The following is a 20,319-nucleotide window of genomic DNA, read 5'->3' on the forward strand; positions in this document are numbered from 1 at the left end:
TAGTGCAGAACAGAAAACCATACAAATAATGCAATGGGGCTTCTCTGAGAGTGTGTCTGCAGAGATGAGGGTGAGTCCATGGAGTGACCAGAGTTGCCGGAATGAAAAAGTGTCACAGAGTCTTTAGTTTGCTGTGCTGAGAGGAGTTGAACAGTCTTATGGCCTGAGGGACAAAAGACTTTCGGAGTCTGTCTGTGGAGCAGGACTGGGACAGCAGTCTGCCGCTGAATGAGCTCCTCTGCCTGGTGATGGTGCTGTGGGTGCAGAGGGTGGTGAACATTGTCCATGATGTTCAGCAGCTTGCTGAGTGCTCTCCTCTCTGCCAGTGGTGTTAAGGTCTAAAGCTCAGGTTGTAGGAAAATCAGTGTTGTCTTTATCGCTAAATGTGAACTAATGTCCAACATTTTCTGATTCAGGGTTTCAGATCAAGTAAAATTTCAGTAAAATTCAGTATCAGAACATACAGAGTTTCAGTGGACGATAAAATAGAGACTCCAGCAGTGTAGTCTTTAGTTTATACACTAAAAAACGAATGTGTGCCTTTTAACAAATTCAAGCTTAATTACCCGTTACTTGATTACCCGTCTAAGCTCTTTGCTACACTAGATCAGTCCTGCAGACGCCTCCTGCACAGGTTCTTTCCCAAAGGTTGCTCACCGATAACTAATGTACATCATTGAAATGGGCTCCATCATCCTTCTACTCACTGTCTTCTAATCACTGCAGGCATGGCAGGTTGTATCTGCTGCACTACAGGTCAGAATTAACTCTACTGCAGATAAAAATGTATATCAAAACAATCAAAATGTAGATTATGTTTCTTTTACAGTTTTTGAGTTCACTAAAACCCAATGTCTTGTTTTTTCCAAACTTAACAAAATCAGTGTTTCAGAGGGTTAGAAATCCCAACAATGGACTCATCTATCTGATGTGGTCTGGGAGACACTTTTACTCTCTGAAGATGAACACAGAGAGGATGAGGAACAGCTTCTTTCCACAAGCTAGCCATGCTCCCAACCAGGTCATCACCTAGAACTACCTCGTCAAATACCACACACAGTTACAAACACAGCTACCATACACACATCACACACTCAGGACTACATTTTTATAAATCGGAATTATTTATTATTATTATTGAATTATTATAAACACAATTACTATTATACTATACTCAGTATACATACTCAGTTTTTCAGTTTATTATTTTAAATATTTTTTATATCAATCCAAGTAGTATTTATGATTATATGCATGACTAATAAACATTCAGTACTCAGTGCTGAATAATCTAAAAAAATATATATGATGTATGTTATGATTAAAGCTCTACTAGGTATGATTGAGATTTTGTGCTCGTGGGCTCCCCCTACAGTTGCAGAGTGTAATAAATGTATACATGTATACATTTTTATGAAAAGCAATACCGCAGGAGTCAGCAAGAGCAGGGGTGGAAGATGACTCACAGGCGGGTAACATGGTTACGGACTCTGGAACGGACATGACTACGAGAAGTGGGTTAAGTATAGAGGCAGGTGGGTTGGTAGGTGGAAAGGAGTTGCTGACTTGTGTGTGTGGGTGGAGCAAGGTCACATCAGTGAGAGGACTGAGGATACACCAAGGAAAGATGAGGTGCTTGAGCGAATGAGTGCAGGGGCCCCACATTTAACAATACTTTGAATAGAATTGTTTGAGTCAGTTGGCTGAAGTCCAGCGGCAGGTTACGTGCCACAGTCCACAGGAAATCAATACCTTTGATACTATGGAGGCTAACTCAAGCACAGAAGGAGTGGAGGATGAAGGAGGTGTTGATAGGTTAAAGGCTAACGGAAAGTGGATGGGTAGGGAGAAAGGAATCGGTCAAAGATCCAAAATTAAATGTCCAGGCACAGGAGACAAGATGGCATGGAGGAGTATTAATGATGATTTGAAAGGTATGTAGGAGGGTTTGAAGGGAACAGCAGAGAGTAAGTTATATATATATATATATATTTGTAGACTAAAATGTATATTTCAGTTTGGGGCAATTTACTGCAAGCTAAGCTTACAAACAGCCATACAAACTTTGCTGAGCTTACAAACTTTGCTAATGCAAATCGCAAATGCTAATCGCTGCTTGCTTCCGCCTGCTAGCATACAGCTTTAGCAGTTAAACCAAACACTTTATCTCAACTTATATATCACATATTTACAGTCTGGTTGTTTTAATAACCTTTTAACTCTCTTATTAACATTTTAAGCTCCTTACAAAACAGAAATACCCACTGATTTACCTGTAATCTGTCTTTATCTGGTACTATCTGAATTCATCGGGGCTTCTCCTCAGCTCAGATGAACAGCACAAAAGATTCGTTCGAATGAACGAATCTTTTGAACGAATATTTTTAGTGAACGGATTCTAATGATTTAGTTAATCTAAAAGAGCTACTGTGTCCATCACTACTAGTTGTGATGTAAAGAATTAAAGAAAGAAAGCTTCTGTAAAGAATTAACCAACTCCAAATGGCGGGTTTTTGTAGTCCTTGTCGAACTGTTAGAACTACATACAGGTCTGAAAGCAGGTCGCAGTGCTGTAAAGAGGCGCAGTTCTCACGAGTGTTGGTCGCGGCCGTCTAGAAAAATTTAAGGCCCTGTCCCACTGCGATTGCGTCTAAATATCCACTAAAGTACGTCCAAATTTCAGTGGACGCAGTTTAGTGGATATTTAGTGGATATTTAGACGCAATCTGGACGTAGTTTAGTGGATATTTGGACGGCACCTTCCAAGTGGACGTAGTTTAGACATTGCCGTCCACTTTAGACGCAAAAGTGGTTTTGGTACCTCCCAAAATTTTCGGAATAGACGGCGACTAATATGGACGTAATTTTGTGGATATTTAAACGCAGTACGGACGTATTTTAGTGGATATTTGGACGGCACGTACAGGTGGACGTCGACGTCCATAAAAATATTTTTCTGGCGTCCATCGCTTTTCCACACTTTCCAAGATGCCAGCCAAGAGGAAGGGTTCCGCTAAGACGGCCGCCGCCCATACAGTCCTCTCCTGCTGCCGCCTCCTCCTCCTCCCGGTCTGGTCCAGCACATGGAGGAGTATGTTCTGCTGCTGCACCATCACTGCAAGGAATCTGTGGTCCATGGTTGTGTAGAAGAGAATAGATGTGCTCTCCCTTGTAGCTCAAGAAGAAATGATGATTCACTAGAAAAAACAACCATATATAGTTGGCAGTCGACGTCCAAAGAGTGGAAGTCGACGTACAAATTTGGAAGTCGGCGTCCAACTTCAATTTAGACGGAATATGGACGTAATTTGGACACAGTGCGTCTATATTTTGGACGCAGCGCGTTCACTCAGTGGACGCAGTGTTTTCTGATGAATTTGGACGTACTTTAGTGGATATTTAGACGCAATCGCAGTGGGACAGGGCCTTTACAGGAGGAGCTCTGGCACAGACACGAGAGCACCGCTATTCCTCCTATTACACCTCAATGCAAGCTGCAGTGAGATTCAAGCTGTAATTTCACTTCTTTAAAAAGTTCAAAAATCAAGGAAATCCTACCTAGTGTGCCTTTAAGTGTCATATAGTACAGTGGTTCCCAACCTTTTTCTTCAGGGACCCATATTTTTACCATTGTAAGCTTTGGTGACCCAACATAACCCCCCCCCCCCCCACAAATGTAAAAGATGTAAGTGTATAATTGGGTTGGGGTGGGGGCGGGGGGGTTAGAAATGACAAATAAAAACTGACATTTACTATAGATGAATAAAATAAACACGTAAAAAAGGAAAAATTGATACATAAATCATAAGGAATTTTCATCTTATGAAGAAAAAAATAATTAGATCAATAAAATAATACAACTATTTAAAATGAATAAAAAATAATTTCTATAAGATAAAAACAAAACAAAACAAAAAAAAAGAATAATATCAGTTTCAGTTTCAAATCAGTAAAACAGCTCACCAAAACCTCAACCTATCCAAATATTGGACAATAATTGATTAACTTTACAGGCCCTCACTCATTTTCATTTATTTAACTAAACTGAGTTTTATATTCTTATATTATTATATTATTATATTCAGCCTCGCGCTGAATTCAGCTCCGCGCTGCCGGAGAGAGCGCCCGCGCGCGCGCCAGAGAGAGAGAGAGAGAGACAGAGAGAGCGCAGCGCAGCGCGGCGAATTTTGCTTACCCTAGACTATATATAGTATTAAAATTAAACCCCTTAAAATCAAGAGGGCTTCGCGACCCATCGTGGATCTTTGGCGACCCATAGGTTGGGTCGCGACCCATAGGTTGGGAACCACTGATATAGTAAATGCGTAAATATTTCCATGCCCTGTACTGTACTGGTATTCACTTCTAACTCTGGGTAATGGTGACATCTGCAGGACAAATGCAGCACTGCATGCATCCGTACAGAACCGTAACACTGTAGAATTGATAGATGATAAATAGATACTTTATTGATCCCCAAGGGAAAATTTTGGAAGAAATGGGGAATTTTTTTGTAGAAAATCTACTAGTAATTATTTTGTACAGTGGTACCTGTACCAGTGGTGGTACTTAAGGCATCCCAAGGTGGTACAAAATCAGTGATGTCAGTAATGCGTTACTTAGAGTTATTTAACCTCTTAATATTTCCTGATCTGTAGAATCAGGAAATCTCTTAAATAGAACCTGTTTGACAACATGAAGCAGATAAAATATCCCAAAAAGCAGCACATTATTATACCCTCATCTGAAGAAATTCAAATACAGATGAGAAAACAAAGTCATTGCTAATTTATCAGTCTGGAAAAGGTTATAAAGTCATTTCTAAAGCTTTGGGACTCCAGAGAACCACAGTGAGAGCTATTATTCACTAATGGAGAAAACACTGAACACTGGTGAATCTTCCCAGGATTGACCGGCCGACCAAAATTACTCCAAAAGGGCGTCAACAACTCATCCAGGAGATCCCAAAAGAACCCAGAACAACATTTAAACTGTAGGTCTTACCTGCCTCAGTTAAGGTTAGTTTTAATGATTCAATAATAAGAAAGAGACTGAGGGAAGTCTTCCAAGATAAAAAAACACTGCTGACCAAAAAGAACACAACGGCCCGTCTAACTTTTACCAACTAACATCTTGATGATCTTCAAAACTTTGGGTAAATATTCTTTGGACTGAAGAGACAAAAGTGGAACTTTTTGGAAGGTGTGTTTTCCTTTACATCTGGTGTAAAATTAACACATCATCATTTAACACATCACCTCTGAATGGCTTAAAAAAACTAAATTAAGGTTTTGGAGGGTCTAGTTAAAGTCTGATTGAGATGCTGTGGATGATCTTAAACAGGATGTTTATTCTCCAATGTGTCTGAATTAAAACAATTCTGTAAAGAAGAGTGGAACTAAATTCCTCCACAGAGATGAGAAAGACTCGTTATCAGTTATCAGTAAAGCTTGATTGGGTGGCACAACCAAGTTATTAGATTTAGGGGGAAATACTTTTTCACACAGGACAATATTAGTTTGAATGTTTTTTTTTTACTTTAATAAATACAATTATCATTTAAAAATGCTTTTTATATTTACTCAGGTTATCTTTGTCTGATATTAAAGTTTGTTTAATGATCTGAAAAATATCAGTATGACAAAAAAGCAAAAACAAAATAAATCTGTAGGGGGCAAATACTTTTTCATGCCACTGTATGTATCCAGTTTTATAGTCATTTTTATCTCTTATAAACTTTCTTTTCTTAGTTTATTTTATTTCTTTTTCATATTCAGTGAGTCTGATGTCAGTGTCCTACATTTCTTTTAACACCTCTATTCTCTCTGGCAAATGGAGTTTTTTCTTTTAATTACTGTTTTTTTTTTACTTAAATTACAATTTTTTCAATTGCAGTTTCATTATTTTATTCATTTTCATTAACAATAAATACCTTTTATTTAGAAATTGTGTAAAATTATCGTGATGTTTAATTGGAATGCAGGTGTAACGTAATTTCCAGCTCCATCATCAGATTTCTGAGGTAAACTGAACACAGCACATGATAATCTCACATCTGAAGAAGAATTTAATATCAGATTATCAGTTTCTGTACAGAATATTCTCAGATATCAGATACAGGACGCTCATAATCATTTCATATAACAGATTTCTGTGATGAAGCTTAAAAATCACTGAGATCTTCAGAGCTTCTGTTCACTGATATCTGTCCTATTTATATTTATAATATTTACTGTTCTTAAACAATAAACTCACAATCATACACAATAAATTTACAATCATATATATTTAATTACCAATAATAATAAACTCATAATCATAAACAATATATTTACATAAACAATTTAATTGTATATTATTATGATGAAGATTCGATAAGTGCACACAAACTCTCTTTCACAAAATGCACACACACCCATTCTCACACAAACACACACACAGTCTCAGACATATACTAATGCACACTTACACTCTCTTTCACACACACACACACTCTCTCTCTCTCTCTCTCTCTCTCTCTCTCTCTCTTTCAGACACACACACAAAAGCACAAACACACTCTCACACAAACACCATCACTCACAATCTATCTCTCGCCCACACACATACACACACACACAGTCATAAACAAACACACACACACACACTATTTTATATCACACAGATGCACTGAGGAGTTATAAAATATAAGTCTGAACCCAGCATAGAGCGGTTCAGTGAATGTGGTGTAGAATGTGTGTAGGTGTGTGAGTGTTTGGGTGTGTGAGGGTGTGTGTGAGTGTGTGTGTGAGGAGGGTGTGTGTGAGGAGGGTGTGTGTGAGGAGATGGTGTAGAAGGACAGAGTGCCGGCGGGACAGTCCACATACACTCCTACTCTGTTAGAGGGAGAGGGAGGAGGAGGGAGATCAGTTCTGTTATTATTGTGATGAACAGAGTATCTGTTATTACTGATAATCAGACTCCAGGACTTTTCATTCCCTCCAAACAGAGAGTCTGAACCTCCTTTCCTGCTGATGGTTTTATAACTCAGAGCTACAGCAGCTCCTCTCTCTCCGCTGCACTCAGCCTCCCAGTAACAGCGTCCAGTAACTCTCTCTCTACTCAGAACCTGCGGCCACCAATCAAATCTCTCTGGATGATCAGGATACGGCTGCAGCCCTCCTCCAAACTCCACCCTCCTGTTCTCTTCACTCAGAGAGAGAGATCTGTTCGCTGTGTTTGGATCCAGTGTGAGATCACAGCCGTCTGAACACAAGAACACACATTAGAGAGAGAGAGTGTGTTTGTGTGTGTGTGTGCGTGGGTGCATGTGTTTGTGTGTGCGTGTGTGTGTGTGTGTTTGTGTGTGTGTGTGTGCGTGTGTGTGTGTTTGTGTGTGTGTATGTGCGTGTGTGTGTGTGCGTGTGTGTTTGTGTGTGTGCAAGTGTTTGTGTGTGTGTGTGTGTGCGCGCGTGTGTGTGCGTGTGTTTGTGTGTGTGTGTGTGTGTATAACTGTTTGTGTGTGTGTGTGTTTGTTTGTGTGTGTATGTGTGTGTGTGTGTGTGTGTGTGTTTGTGTGTGTGTTTCAGTGTGTGTGTGTGTGTATGTGTGTGTGTTTGAGTGTGTTTGTGCGTGTGTATGTGTGTGTGTGTATGTGAATGTGTGTGTATGTGTGTGTGTGTGTGTGTGTATGTGTGTGTGTGTGTGTGTGTGTGTGTGTGTTTGTGTGTGTGTGTGTGTGTGTGTGTGTTTGAATGGGAGGTAAATGCTACCAAAATTAAATTAAATGAAAAATTAAAATGAAAAAAAGTGTTTTGTGATTTCTTTTCCCAAACGTGTGAAAATTTTATGACAAAATCAAAAACCAAATTTGAAATTAAATTTTTCACTTGAGCACGGGTCACATGTGACAAAAATAAAATTTAAATAAAAGAGTTTGTCATTTAATCTTCATCACCATACGGGTATTTTACACTCAAATCTAAAATGAAAAAGCTATTTGTAAAAAGAAAAATTAAAGCTTCACTTTGGTCTTTCCTTTTCTTAATAAACTGAATAATAAATATCAAAACTAAAATCTAAATGCAATGGTAGCGTTTTTATTTATAAAATAAAAAGGTAAAGGAAGATTAGCGCTGTCTGCTGGTGATTTACTTTTCATTTCTCAGGTATTAAATGAATTTGGGTTTTTTCCGGAGGTTCAGTAGTTGTAGCTCCACCTACTGTTAATTTACATGTATTTGAAAGTGCAAAACGGTATTTACATTTTCATTTTAGTGTTTTCAGTTTGGTAGAATTTACCTCCCATATTTTTGTTTTTTTGTGTATATGTATGAGTGTATTTGAGTGTGTGCGTATTTAAATCTGTGTGTGTGTGTATTAGTGTGTATTTGTGTGAGTGTGTGTGTTTTTGTGTGTATTTAAATGTGTGTGCATGAGTGTGTATTTGTGTGAGCGTGTGTGTGTGTATTTGAGAGCTTGGGTGTGTATGTGTGTGTGTATTTGAGTGTGTATGAGTGTGTGTTTTTTGTGTATGAGTGTGTGTATATTTCTGTGTGTGTGTGTGTGTGTATTTTTGTGTGTATGTATTTGAATGTGTGTGTGTGTGTGTGTGTGTGTGTGAGTGTGTGTGTGTGCACAATAAGAAATATAAGTACAGATTTGTACTTACAAGGGTACAAAGCTTGTCGCTGGGGCTGTACCTTATATTGAGGTACAAAAAAGTACCTTTCAGTAAAAGTCGTTTTTTGTACCCATGTTTTTTTGTGCCAGTAAAGATGATAAACTTCATCATTAACTAAATATGGCTCAAAAACTTGATGATCCAAAATTGTCTGGCTTTCAAATAAAAAATGTGCAATTAAAATATATATTGTTTATTAGTACAATGATACAGAATACAGAATGTACCTTTTGGCTGGGTAAATGGTACAAATCTGTACTTATTGCTGTTAGAAATTACTTTGTACTTCAGAGGGAACACATCTGACCCTGTACAGACCAATATTGTACCTTTGAGGGTACAATTATGAAGAGTGTACCTTTGAGTACAAAAAAGTACTCAAAGGTAGTTTTTTAGAGTGTGCACATTTGAGAGCGTGTGTATGTGTGGGTGTACTGGTGTGTGTGTGTGTGTATTTTTGTGTGTATGAGTGTGTGTGTATGTGTGTGTGTGTATGAGTGTGTGTTTATTTGTGTGTGTATGAGTGTGTGTGTATTTTTGTGTGTGTGTATTTTTGTGTGTATGAGTGTGTGTGTGTATTTGTGTGTGTATGAATGTGTGTGTATATTTTTGTGTGAATGAGTGTGTGTGTATGTGAATGTGTGTGTATTTGAGAGCTTGTGTATGAGTGTGTGTGTATGAGTGTGTATTTGTGTGTGTATGAGTGTGTGTGTATTTTTGAGTGAGTGTGTGTATTTTTGTATGAGTGTGTGTGTGTGTGTATTTTTATGTGTATGTGTGTGTGTGTGTGTGTACTTACATTTCTTTAGTCCTGTTTTCATTCTGATGTTCCCTCCATGCTCCACTCTACACACACACACACACACACACACACACACACACAAACGCGTTAATGCATATTTTGTGTTCTCAGCAACATCCTTGTGGTTAATTAATTATTAAATAATATATAACTAATCAAAATATACACAGTAAATTGGACAGTGTTAAATAAACACTGTTAGTGTTAAGTTAACACTGGCAAATTTACTGTGTAGTAAAGAATATTTACTAAATTAAATACAAAATAAATAAATAAGAAATACATGTTCTGGTAATGATTTGATGTTTTTTTAATAATTTAAAGGGTTAAATATTGATTTGGTTAAAGTATATAAATCTAAACATCATTACCTGTATAACAGTGATTTAAATCAGAGGACTGTACTATAGTAATATTACTGACCACAGTAACACTGGTTATTATTACTATTATTAAGGGTTTAATTACGTTCAGTAAAAATAAACAGGGACTTTTAATATTGAATTTCTTTATTGAGTTAGATTAGATTAGATTAATCTGGTTATAAATGTTAGTTTAGTTGTTATTATAGTTTTATTAGTTTGGTTAATAGTTGAGTTTGATCCAGCTGAGGCTAATAGGTGATACTCCTCTCCCCCTGCAGAGGACGCTCTTATTCTGAATCAGCAGGAAACTCCAGCCTCTGGCTGCTGCTAAACACTTCAGAATAAAGCTTTTACTGCAGGCTGGAGATACACTGAGCTCTGTGCTGCTTTCCCTCATTATAGAGCTATGAAATGTCCTTTTCTACATCCTCACTGCTACAGCTTTACACTAGTGATGACCATTACCAAGCTTCTGGATCATTAACACAGCTGAAGCAGTTTAATCAGAAAATGATTCAGTGAAGCTTCTGATACTCGTCTCTTTGCTGCGTCTACTGTCCAGTTTCATTTCCTACAAGATTCATTCTGTTTCACTGAAGCTCATTCACACTAATAAACCTTTATTACAACTAAAACAAACCAGTTTCATCTTTTATCCATTAAATAAACATTTCACTGACTCAATTCTCCATTTTATATTAACCACAGACAAAGATAATAAATAATACAAATTACATTCCCTTACATTCACAATTACAATCTGCACAATTTAATTACAGGTTTTATTCTAAAACTGAATGTGTTGTGCTGTGTTGGGATTAGGATTTATCTTCTTTTTATTGATCATCTCAGAATATGTGATCAGATGGACTGATGGGCATCGATGGGCTCAGATATAAAATAGATCAGTTATAGATTTAGATTTTATTTAAAGGATTGGTGTGAAAACTGTGAGTAAATAAGGTATAAAATATGAAAAATATGACGGATTAAAACATCAGAACATGTTTCTCCAGTTTCAGTCAGTGGAATAAAGCGGGGATCTGAATCTTCACAGTGGATTCAGTGACGTAACGAAGCTTCAGTTACTGTTATAACGTGACTCTAGTGATTTTAGTGAGGACACTGCTTTAATCTCTGTATCCAGTGAAACATCCAGACTTTACACTGAAAGCTTCATGAAGCATTGTGTAACACCACAGTCCAAGATAAGCCTGTTCTGGATCAGTTTTATCAGAGAATGAAAAGATGGAGAATACATTAGCCGCTTAGCTTAGCATAGGGTCTGTTCTAATGGGTTCAGAAGGAGAATCTCACTCTCTGTACTTTTATATGATCTGTAATTCAGTGTTTTAATAAAGGATTTATTTCAGCAGCAGGTTAAAGGTTTTAAAGTGGGTTTGTGTTTCTGTTCTCCTGCTGTTTTAATACAGAACTCAGCTGTATAGTTTAGCTGCTCTGCTGCAGCTTCTTCTATAATTCAGCCTCTAAAAAAACATCAGTTTCTCTGTGCTTTAACTACTGAAATGTGTAATAAGTGTTTATGCTATGTAAGATAATGAGCTTTATGTGAGCTTTATATTTAAAAGTTGTTTATTTTATTATTATGTATGTGAGACTAAAATGGTGCTGATTGTATTACAGTGTGAATTTTGGTACAGTGATTTTGTTCATTTAAAGGAATTAAGAGTAAATTAGTGCAGATTTCAGATGTTAATGTAACGTGCATGAACATCGCTAGCTCTTTTTAGTGGAACTCCAGCACCTAAAATGTATCCCAGCAGCCCTAAATAAAGGGTGCCATCAAACGCATTAAAACATTGCACTAAGTTGTTCCTGGTTTGTACATGTTTATTATTTATAGCAGTGTTATTGTTATTTACTGATATGTCGTTTGTTTTGTTTTATGGACGTGTTTGTTACTTAATTGTCCTTTGTATGGTGAAACCAGAGAAACATTTCCCGCCTTGGTGGGACATTAAAGTTTTATTCTATTCTATTGGGTGTGTGTTTGTGGGATTGACTAGCTGGTGATTTTGCTGTATAATACTGTATATTGTTTATGACTCTGACTATGAAGGTTACAGTGTGGTATGTGCTACATTAGCTGGTGTAATGTATTTATCATTTATGTACTGTAAAAATTACAGTAAGAAAATAAGACTGATAATTCACACCCTGGACCAGATAATGGAGAATGCAGCTGTAGGAGGAATGTTTGATAAAATTATATAACAATCTGCTCCCAACAGTTTTATCTTCTTATTCGCTGAAAAGATGTGTGACAGAAACACACCTGTCTCCTGTATATAATAGTCTGTATGCCTGAATTGAATGTAAATGATTTTATTTCTTCTGATATGATTCACTCAGACCTAAAATTACAATTTTATAACGTGCTAAATATCATGTGATGATTTTTACCATGTTTACATGCAGCCTGATAATCTGACAATATTCAGATTAATAGCTCAATCAGAATAGAACACATTCATAAAGCAGTGCTATTGAGGCCATTCTGAATGCAGTTTTATCTCATTGAGCGAGGAGGATAATCCTTTAAGTGATCAGTTAAATAGAAGAATAACAGCTATATAAACTCCTGCATCCATTACATTTACAGTCAAAGAATTACAGTACATTCTCCACATATACAGGACAACAGCAGCATGTAGAATTACTGGAATATGAGCAGTGGTGGCTCAGTGGTTAGAGCAGCGCTCCATCAACGACACGGTTCTGCCCTTAATCCTCACTGCTCCTGGGTGCTCACAATATTCCACAATACTGAGTGTGTTCTGTGTGTGTGTGTGTTCTGAGTGTTCACTGTGTGTGTGTTCTGAGTGTGCTCACTGCTCAGTGTCAATCGTGAATTTTACATTAAATTATACAATTATCTTATCAAGTAGACTTGGTTCCAAAAACACATTTTTAAATGTAATTTTTCTGTGAAGTATAAAAGTAATTAAAATGTGTGTCCCTTTATTTACAATAGCATCCCAGGTCACACACTCCTGTTAAGAATTTCTATTTTATCATCCGTTATGGAGATTAAAGTATAAATTAGATATACCATGAACTGGAGAAAGGTGGAAGCTGCTGTGCTCTATATGCACTGAAAACAGTCCTGTTAATATCAGTAAATTCCTTCACTGGGACGACTGGTACAGGTATCATCCAGAGGTTTGGTGTAATCATTAGTAATGTCTTCTTTAATCAGTGAATGTAATAAACATTTTCTTCTATTTCCTTTAAATAAATTTCAGCTAATATCCTACTGCTCTTACTCTGACTAAACTCATATGATGCTGGTCGTCATGGTTTGGATCAGATAGTGAGCATTTTCATCAGACTGTTTTAGAATCATAATTAATTCAGTCAGATTGGACAACATCTCTGCATGTAAACAAAGCTAAATATGGAATTATTGCTACTATTAGCTAAAATAATTCAACCCCATTGAATTATTTTGGGAAGACCCAGAGGTGCAGGGCACTGCAGTGTTCTCACATATGATACAAGTCAAGTCAAGTCAAGAGGCTTTTATTGTCATTACATCTGAGTACAGGTACACAGTGTGATGAAATTACGTTCCTCCGGAAGCATGGTGCAACATAGAACAACAAGCAATAGACAACATAAAGTGCAGGAGTGACGACAAAAAGTAAATAACAAAAAATACAATAAATACAAAAGACGAGACAATTTAAAGACAGGACAGTGCAGTACCGATACGGTATAATAAAGTGTATAGTGGGGATAAGGTGCAGAGATGTGTGACATACTGTAACATATAGAACATATATAATCACAGCAGTTACTGAGGTAGAGTTTATAGTTTTTAAGAGTGCAGCAAATAAAGTCATGTCAGTCTCTGTGTGCTGACTGGGTGTGTGTGTGGGTGAAGTTCAGTTCTTTGTGAGTGTAAAGGGGGGGGGTGTACAGTTTAGTTTTGTGTAAAGGGGGGGTGTACAGTTTAGTTTTGTGTGAGTGTGTTGGGTGAGTGGTGGGTGGGGTGGGGGTTCAGTTCTGTCTCTGTGCGTTGAGAAGTCTGACTGCCTGGTGGATGAAGCTGTTGCAGAGTCTAGTAGTGGAGGCTCGGATGCTCCTGTATCTTCTGCCGGACGGCATCAGAGCGAAGAGTCCGTGTGAGGGATGGGTGGGGTCGTCCACAATGCTGGTGGCTTTGCGGATGCAGCGTGTGGTGTAGATCTCGGTGATGGAGGGAAGAGAGACTCAGCTGTCCGCACTATCCGCTGTAGGGTCTTGCGGTCTGAGGTGTTGCAATTCCCAAACCAGACGGTAATGCAGGTGCTCAGGATGCTTTCTACAGTGCCTCTGTAGAACATGGTGAGGATGGGGGGTGGGAGATGTGCTTTCCTCAGTCTCCGCAGGAAGTAGAGGCGCTGCTGGGCTTTCTTGGTTATGGAGCTGGTGTTGAGGGACCAGGTGAGGTTCTCTGCAATGTGAACACCGAGGAACTTGGTGTTATCCACAATTTCCACAGCAGAGCCGTTGATGTTCAGCGGGTGGTGGACACCTGGAGCTCTCCTGAAGTCAACAACCATCTCCTTGGTTTTATCCACGTTAAGAGATAGGTTGTTGGTTACAGAATCTGTACCCTAAAAAAATTCATGTTAATGCAGAACTTTGGACAAAATATGAAAAAATTATAGGTAAATAACAGATTCAAAATATAAAAGTATAATAAACTGATTATCTTATTGCATAATAATGGATAAAATGTGAAGGGGAACACTGTAAAAGGTTCTTGAAAAAAGGTTCAAGAGGAGCTGGAGCTGGCAGAGTCCCGGCTAAGACACAGGGCTCTGTTGGGCACGGTGGCCATTGGACGAACAGGACTGGGGTTTATTCCTCAGCCACGCTGCGACCTGGCCCAGGGAAAGGACAGACGTCATCTTGTCCTGGAGGAGGTGCGGGCAGGGGTTGAAGATAAAAGGACCAGCAGGATGGTGAGCATGCAGCAGCAGGGAGCATCGACAAGGTGGGAAGGAGCGCTGGAAAGGAAGCTGACCTGGAATGAAATCTGGAAGGCAGAACCACAGCGCATCAAGTTCATGGTCCAAGCTGTGTATGACGTGCTACCCAGTCCAGCCAACCTGCACACCTGGGGAAAAAGTGACCTACCCACATGTCCTCTCTGCCCAGGAAGGGGCACACTGGAACATATCCTTAGCAGCTGCCCAGCAGCCCTCAGTGGAGGCCGCTATCGCTGGCGTCATGACCAAGTATTGAGGGTAGTGGCTGAGACTACTTCCACTGCAGTTGCCAACAACAAGCACATCCACAGCCAGAGGTCAGTATCCTTCGTAAAAGCTGGAGAAAAACCACGAGCACAGCAGACATCACCAGCCAGCCTAATTTCATCTGCATCAGACTGGGAAATGAGAGTGGACTTGGGTAGGCAGCTCAAGTTCCCAGAGTATGTGACATCAACTTCTTTAAGACCAGACCTGGTGCTTACATCTCTCTCATCCAAGCAGGTACTCTTACTGGAGTTAACAGTCCCCTGGGAGGACCGCATGGAAGAGGCTAATGAACGCAAGCGACTCAAGTACCAAGAGCTGGTAGAGGAATGTCAAAGGAAAGGCTGGAAAGCCCACTGTGTGCCAATAGAGGTGGGATGTCGAGGCTTCGCAGCCCGCTCCCTATGCAAGACCTATACCCTCCTTGGCGTCACAGGAGCTGCAAAAAGGAGAGCTATCAAGTCCGCTACAGAGGCTGCAGAGAGAGCCTCAAGGTGGATTTGGATCAAAAGGTCCGAAACGTGGGCCAAAGCTGCTGGGACACAAGTCGGGGTCTGATCAGCCCTGGCTGGGTCGCCTGAGGGAGGGTGTCTGATGTTGTGAGACCCGAAACACCTAAGGATCTCAGGAAACATCACTGATGATGTGTCCCAGTGCATCCCCAGATGTATCTACACACCTTTAACTGGTTTGACCAGTGACTCCCAGGAAGAGACTGGGTGACAACCAAGAAAGACTGGTGACAACTGGAAAGACAGTGACAGCACGGATAGACGGCATCCGGGGCAGGAAGGGTTAGCACCCCGACCTGCATCTCCTGTGAGGGAGAACCCAAACAAGCTACAGATCAACCCACGGAGAAATACCCCCAGGGGAGCCTGAGAGGGGGGGAGGATGAGCACCCCAATAGGACGGACCTAACAATGACGACTTTGGATAATGGAACTTCGATTATGATAAACAGATGCATCTGCGGCAAGATTTGTAAGAACAATCGAGGCTTAAAAATCCATCAGAGCCGGATGAAATGCTTGGAGCAGGAGAATGCAGCACAACGCACAGGATTAACGCCTGGTGAGACGCAGGAGGGGCCCGGCCCGGAGACAACCCACAGAGCCCAGAACCTCCAAGTGCGAAATACTCCAAATCCGAGTAGAGTAGTCCAGAACCATCAGATTAAGTGGCCTCAAGCGAAGCAGCATGGGCTGTGGCAACAATTCGATGAGGATACATCTAGGATTATTAACTCAGCAGCAAAGGGAGATGTAGAAGGTCGACTCAAGTACATGACCACCATCATTACAAGTTTCGGTGCAGAAAGGTTTGGGGTTGAGGAACCCAAGTCCAGCAAGCCCACATTCAGCAACAACCGCAGGGCAGACAAGATCCGAGAACTACGGAAAGAGTTGCGCATGCTAGCAAAGCAGTTCAAACTAGCAGCAGAGGAGGAGAAGCCACCCCTTGCAGAGCTCCGACATACCATCCGGAAGAAGCTCAAGTCCCTACGTAGAGCTGAATGGCACAGGAGAAGGAGGATGGAGAGAGCCAGGAGGCGAAGTTCCTTCCTAGCTAACCCCTTTGGATTCACAAGGAAGTTGTTAGGACAGAAAAGGAGTGGGCGGCTTGAGTGCTCCCAAGAGGAAGTGGACAACTTCTTACACAACACTCTCAGTGACCCAGATAGAGAGCAAGGGCTTGGACCACAGAGAGCCCTCTTGGATGTCCCGGCCCCAATAATAGAGTTTAACACTTCAGAACCCACTTGGAAGGAGGTACAGGAGGTGACAAGAGCAGCCAGATCCAGCTCTGCTCCAGGACCCAGTCGAGTACCCTACAAGGTGTACAAACGCTGCCCAAACCTCCTCAGAAATCTCTGGAAGTTGCTGCGAGTGATTTGGAGGAGGGGGACCATCTCAGATCAGTGGAGGCAGGCGGAAGGCGTCTGGATACCCAAGGAGGAGAACTCAACTAGGCTGGAGCAGTTCCGATCCATCTCACTTCTCAGCGTGGAGGGAAAGATCTTCTTCAGTGTTCTTGCCAGAAGGACAACAGACTTCCTCCTGAAGAACAAATACATTGACACTTCAGTACAGAAGGGTGGCATTCCTGGAGTCCCTGGCTGCCTGGAGCACACTGGAGTGGTCACCCAGCTAATCAGAGAGGCTCGTGAAGGGAATGGAGACCTGTCAGTGCTTTGGCTGGACCTAGCTAATGCATATGGGTCAGTCCCCCACAAGCTAGTAGAAATCACTCTGAACCACTACCACATACCCCATAAGATCAAGGACCTCATCCTGAACTACTATGGGAACTTCAGGCTGAGAGTGACTTCAGGTAGCACAACATCCAACTGGCATAGGCTAGAGAAAGGGATTATTACAGGCTGTACAATCTCAGTCATCCTGTTCGCCCTTGCCATGAGTATGTTGGTGAAGGCAGCTGAGACAGAGTGCAGAGGCCCCCTGTCCAAGTCTGGAGTTCGACAGCCCCCCATCCGAGCCTTTATGGATGACCTGACGGTCACCACTACATCTGTGCCTGGATGCCGGTGGATCCTTCAGGGCCTGGAAAAGCTCATCAGTTGGGCAAGGATGAGTTTTAAACCATCAAAGTCCAGGTCCATGGTCCTGAAGAGGGGGAAAGTGTTGGACAAGTTCCGCTTCTCTGTGAATGGTGTGGTAATACCATCCATCACTGAAAAACCAGTCACAAGCCTGGGCAAGGTTTTTAACTGTAGCCTCAGAGACACAGCATCAGTCCAATCCACCATCAAGAAGCTCGAAGCCTGGTTGTCCACCGTGGACAAGTCCGGCCTTCCCGGAAAGTTCAAGGCATGGCTATACCAACATGGCATTTTGCCCCGTATCCTCTGGCCTTTGCTGGTGTACGAGGTGACCATGTCAACTGTGGAGACCATGGAAAGAAAGATCAGCTCCTATCTCCGAAGATGGCTGGGCCTACCACGAAGTCTTACAAGTGCAGCGCTGTATGGAAAAAGCAACAAACTACAGCTTCCTTTCAGCAGCCTGGAGGAGGAATTCAGAGTCTCTCGCACGAGAGAGGCACTAGTCTATCAAGATTCCAGTGATACCAGAGTTGCAGCAGCAGGCATAGTGGTAAAGACAGGCAGGAAGTTCAAGGTTCAAGAGGAGCTGGAGCTGGCAGAGTCCCGGCTAAGACACAGGGCTCTGTTGGGCACGGTGGCCATTGGACGAACAGGACTGGGGTTTATTCCTCAGCCACGCTGCGACCTGGCCCAGGGAAAGGACAGACGTCATCTTGTCCTGGAGGAGGTGCGGGCAGGGGTTGAAGATAAAAGGACCAGCAGGATGGTGAGCATGCAGCAGCAGGGAGCATCGACAAGGTGGGAAGGAGCGCTGGAAAGGAAGCTGACCTGGAATGAAATCTGGAAGGCAGAACCACAGCGCATCAAGTTCATGGTCCAAGCTGTGTATGACGTGCTACCCAGTCCAGCCAACCTGCACACCTGGGGAAAAAGTGACCTACCCACATGTCCTCTCTGCCCAGGAAGGGGCACACTGGAACATATCCTTAGCAGCTGCCCAGCAGCCCTCAGTGGAGGCCGCTATCGCTGGCGTCATGACCAAGTATTGAGGGTAGTGGCTGAGACTACTTCCACTGCAGTTGCCAACAACAAGCACATCCACAGCCAGAGGTCAGTATCCTTCGTAAAAGCTGGAGAAAAACCACGAGCACAGCAGACATCACCAGCCAGCCTAATTTCATCTGCATCAGACTGGGAAATGAGAGTGGACTTGGGTAGGCAGCTCAAGTTCCCAGAGTATGTGACATCAACTTCTTTAAGACCAGACCTGGTGCTTACATCTCTCTCATCCAAGCAGGTACTCTTACTGGAGTTAACAGTCCCCTGGGAGGACCGCATGGAAGAGGCTAATGAACGCAAGCGACTCAAGTACCAAGAGCTGGTAGAGGAATGTCAAAGGAAAGGCTGGAAAGCCCACTGTGTGCCAATAGAGGTGGGATGTCGAGGCTTCGCAGCCCGCTCCCTATGCAAGACCTATACCCTCCTTGGCGTCACAGGAGCTGCAAAAAGGAGAGCTATCAAGTCCGCTACAGAGGCTGCAGAGAGAGCCTCAAGGTGGATTTGGATCAAAAGGTCCGAAACGTGGGCCAAAGCTGCTGGGACACAAGTCGGGGTCTGATCAGCCCTGGCTGGGTCGCCTGAGGGAGGGTGTCTGATGTTGTGAGACCCGAAACACCTAAGGATCTCAGGAAACATCACTGATGATGTGTCCCAGTGCATCCCCAGATGTATCTACACACCTTGTCAGCTGCGTGTCAGTGAAACTATGAGTATTTTTTGATAAAAAATGTAAAACGAATCATCTCATTATTAAGATTCCACAAGAATTTACTTTAATATCTTTTTAAATCATAATAATCCAGCTGGGGTTTCTGGTCTGTATATTAGAATTTCAGATCATAAACTGATTACAGCTAATCTCTTTCTAATCTTAAATCACATCCTATAACCTGTATTCTGTCCTGTAATTCTGCTGCTGTAGATTCTGTGTTCTTTTCTGCTCTAATCAGATCTTCTTCTCTGTCTGTGATCTGTAAACTCTCCTCTTCTGTCTCTTGCTCTGCTGTGTCTGTTTCTGACACCCTGGAGACTCCAGCTCCCCTTAAGACCAGAACTGTGCCGTCCGCCAACTCCTCTCCCTGATTTACCCTGAACTCTGTGTTTCCAGACGTTTTGAGCGTCTTTATAAGAAAACTGGTTCACATTTTCATTCACCTTTCTTCTGAAAACATGCTGAAATATAAAGCTGCAGTAAATGCAGAGCTCTGTTTATTATTCCCTATTAATTAAAGCTTCTGGTCATGATCCTAAATGACTCTTTTCCACAGTCACTAATTAGCTTCAACCTCCCACTGCTGCAGTTTCCTCTTCCTCTGAAAATGCACTGCTTTTCTCAACTTCAGGACTAAATCTATATGGTTCTCTTTATATAAAAAAAAATCTTACTCTGACTGCTCTTCCACTGCTCTTAGCTTTTGTGGTCGTCTCTTCTCCATATTCTGCCCTGACAGGACTGACTTCATCACAGATAATTACCTAAATATTATCCTGCCTACTCGATCTGGCCCCACCTCACTCCTGAAGCTCTGTCTTGCTGATATCTCTACACCTGTATCCCATCTCATTATCCTCTCTTACTACTGCTTATGTCCCCAGGG

The 20,319-nt window shown here is 41.4% G+C and overlaps 3 protein-coding genes across 3 annotated transcripts in view; 2 read left to right on the plus strand and 1 right to left on the minus strand.

The window, feature by feature from the left end:
• Positions 1-20,319, minus strand: part of LOC103029144 (ribonuclease inhibitor) — a 254,739-nt gene that overhangs the window by 153,609 nt on the left and 80,811 nt on the right. The gene's annotated exons all lie outside the window — the stretch shown is intronic.
• The window catches only part of LOC125789956 (telomerase protein component 1-like), a 265,125-nt gene that overhangs the window by 3,694 nt on the left and 241,112 nt on the right, over positions 1-20,319 (plus strand). The gene's annotated exons all lie outside the window — the stretch shown is intronic.
• Positions 15,679-19,303, plus strand: LOC125789951 (uncharacterized). Its single transcript, XM_049473048.1, has one exon. It carries the CDS (start codon positions 16,020-16,022, stop codon positions 19,278-19,280), a length of 3,261 nt encoding a protein of 1,086 aa, XP_049329005.1. The 5' UTR covers positions 15,679-16,019; the 3' UTR covers positions 19,281-19,303.

This window comes from Astyanax mexicanus, unplaced genomic scaffold (assembly GCF_023375975.1).
Source record: "Astyanax mexicanus isolate ESR-SI-001 unplaced genomic scaffold, AstMex3_surface scaffold_33, whole genome shotgun sequence".
Lineage (NCBI taxonomy): Eukaryota > Metazoa > Chordata > Actinopteri > Characiformes > Acestrorhamphidae > Astyanax > Astyanax mexicanus.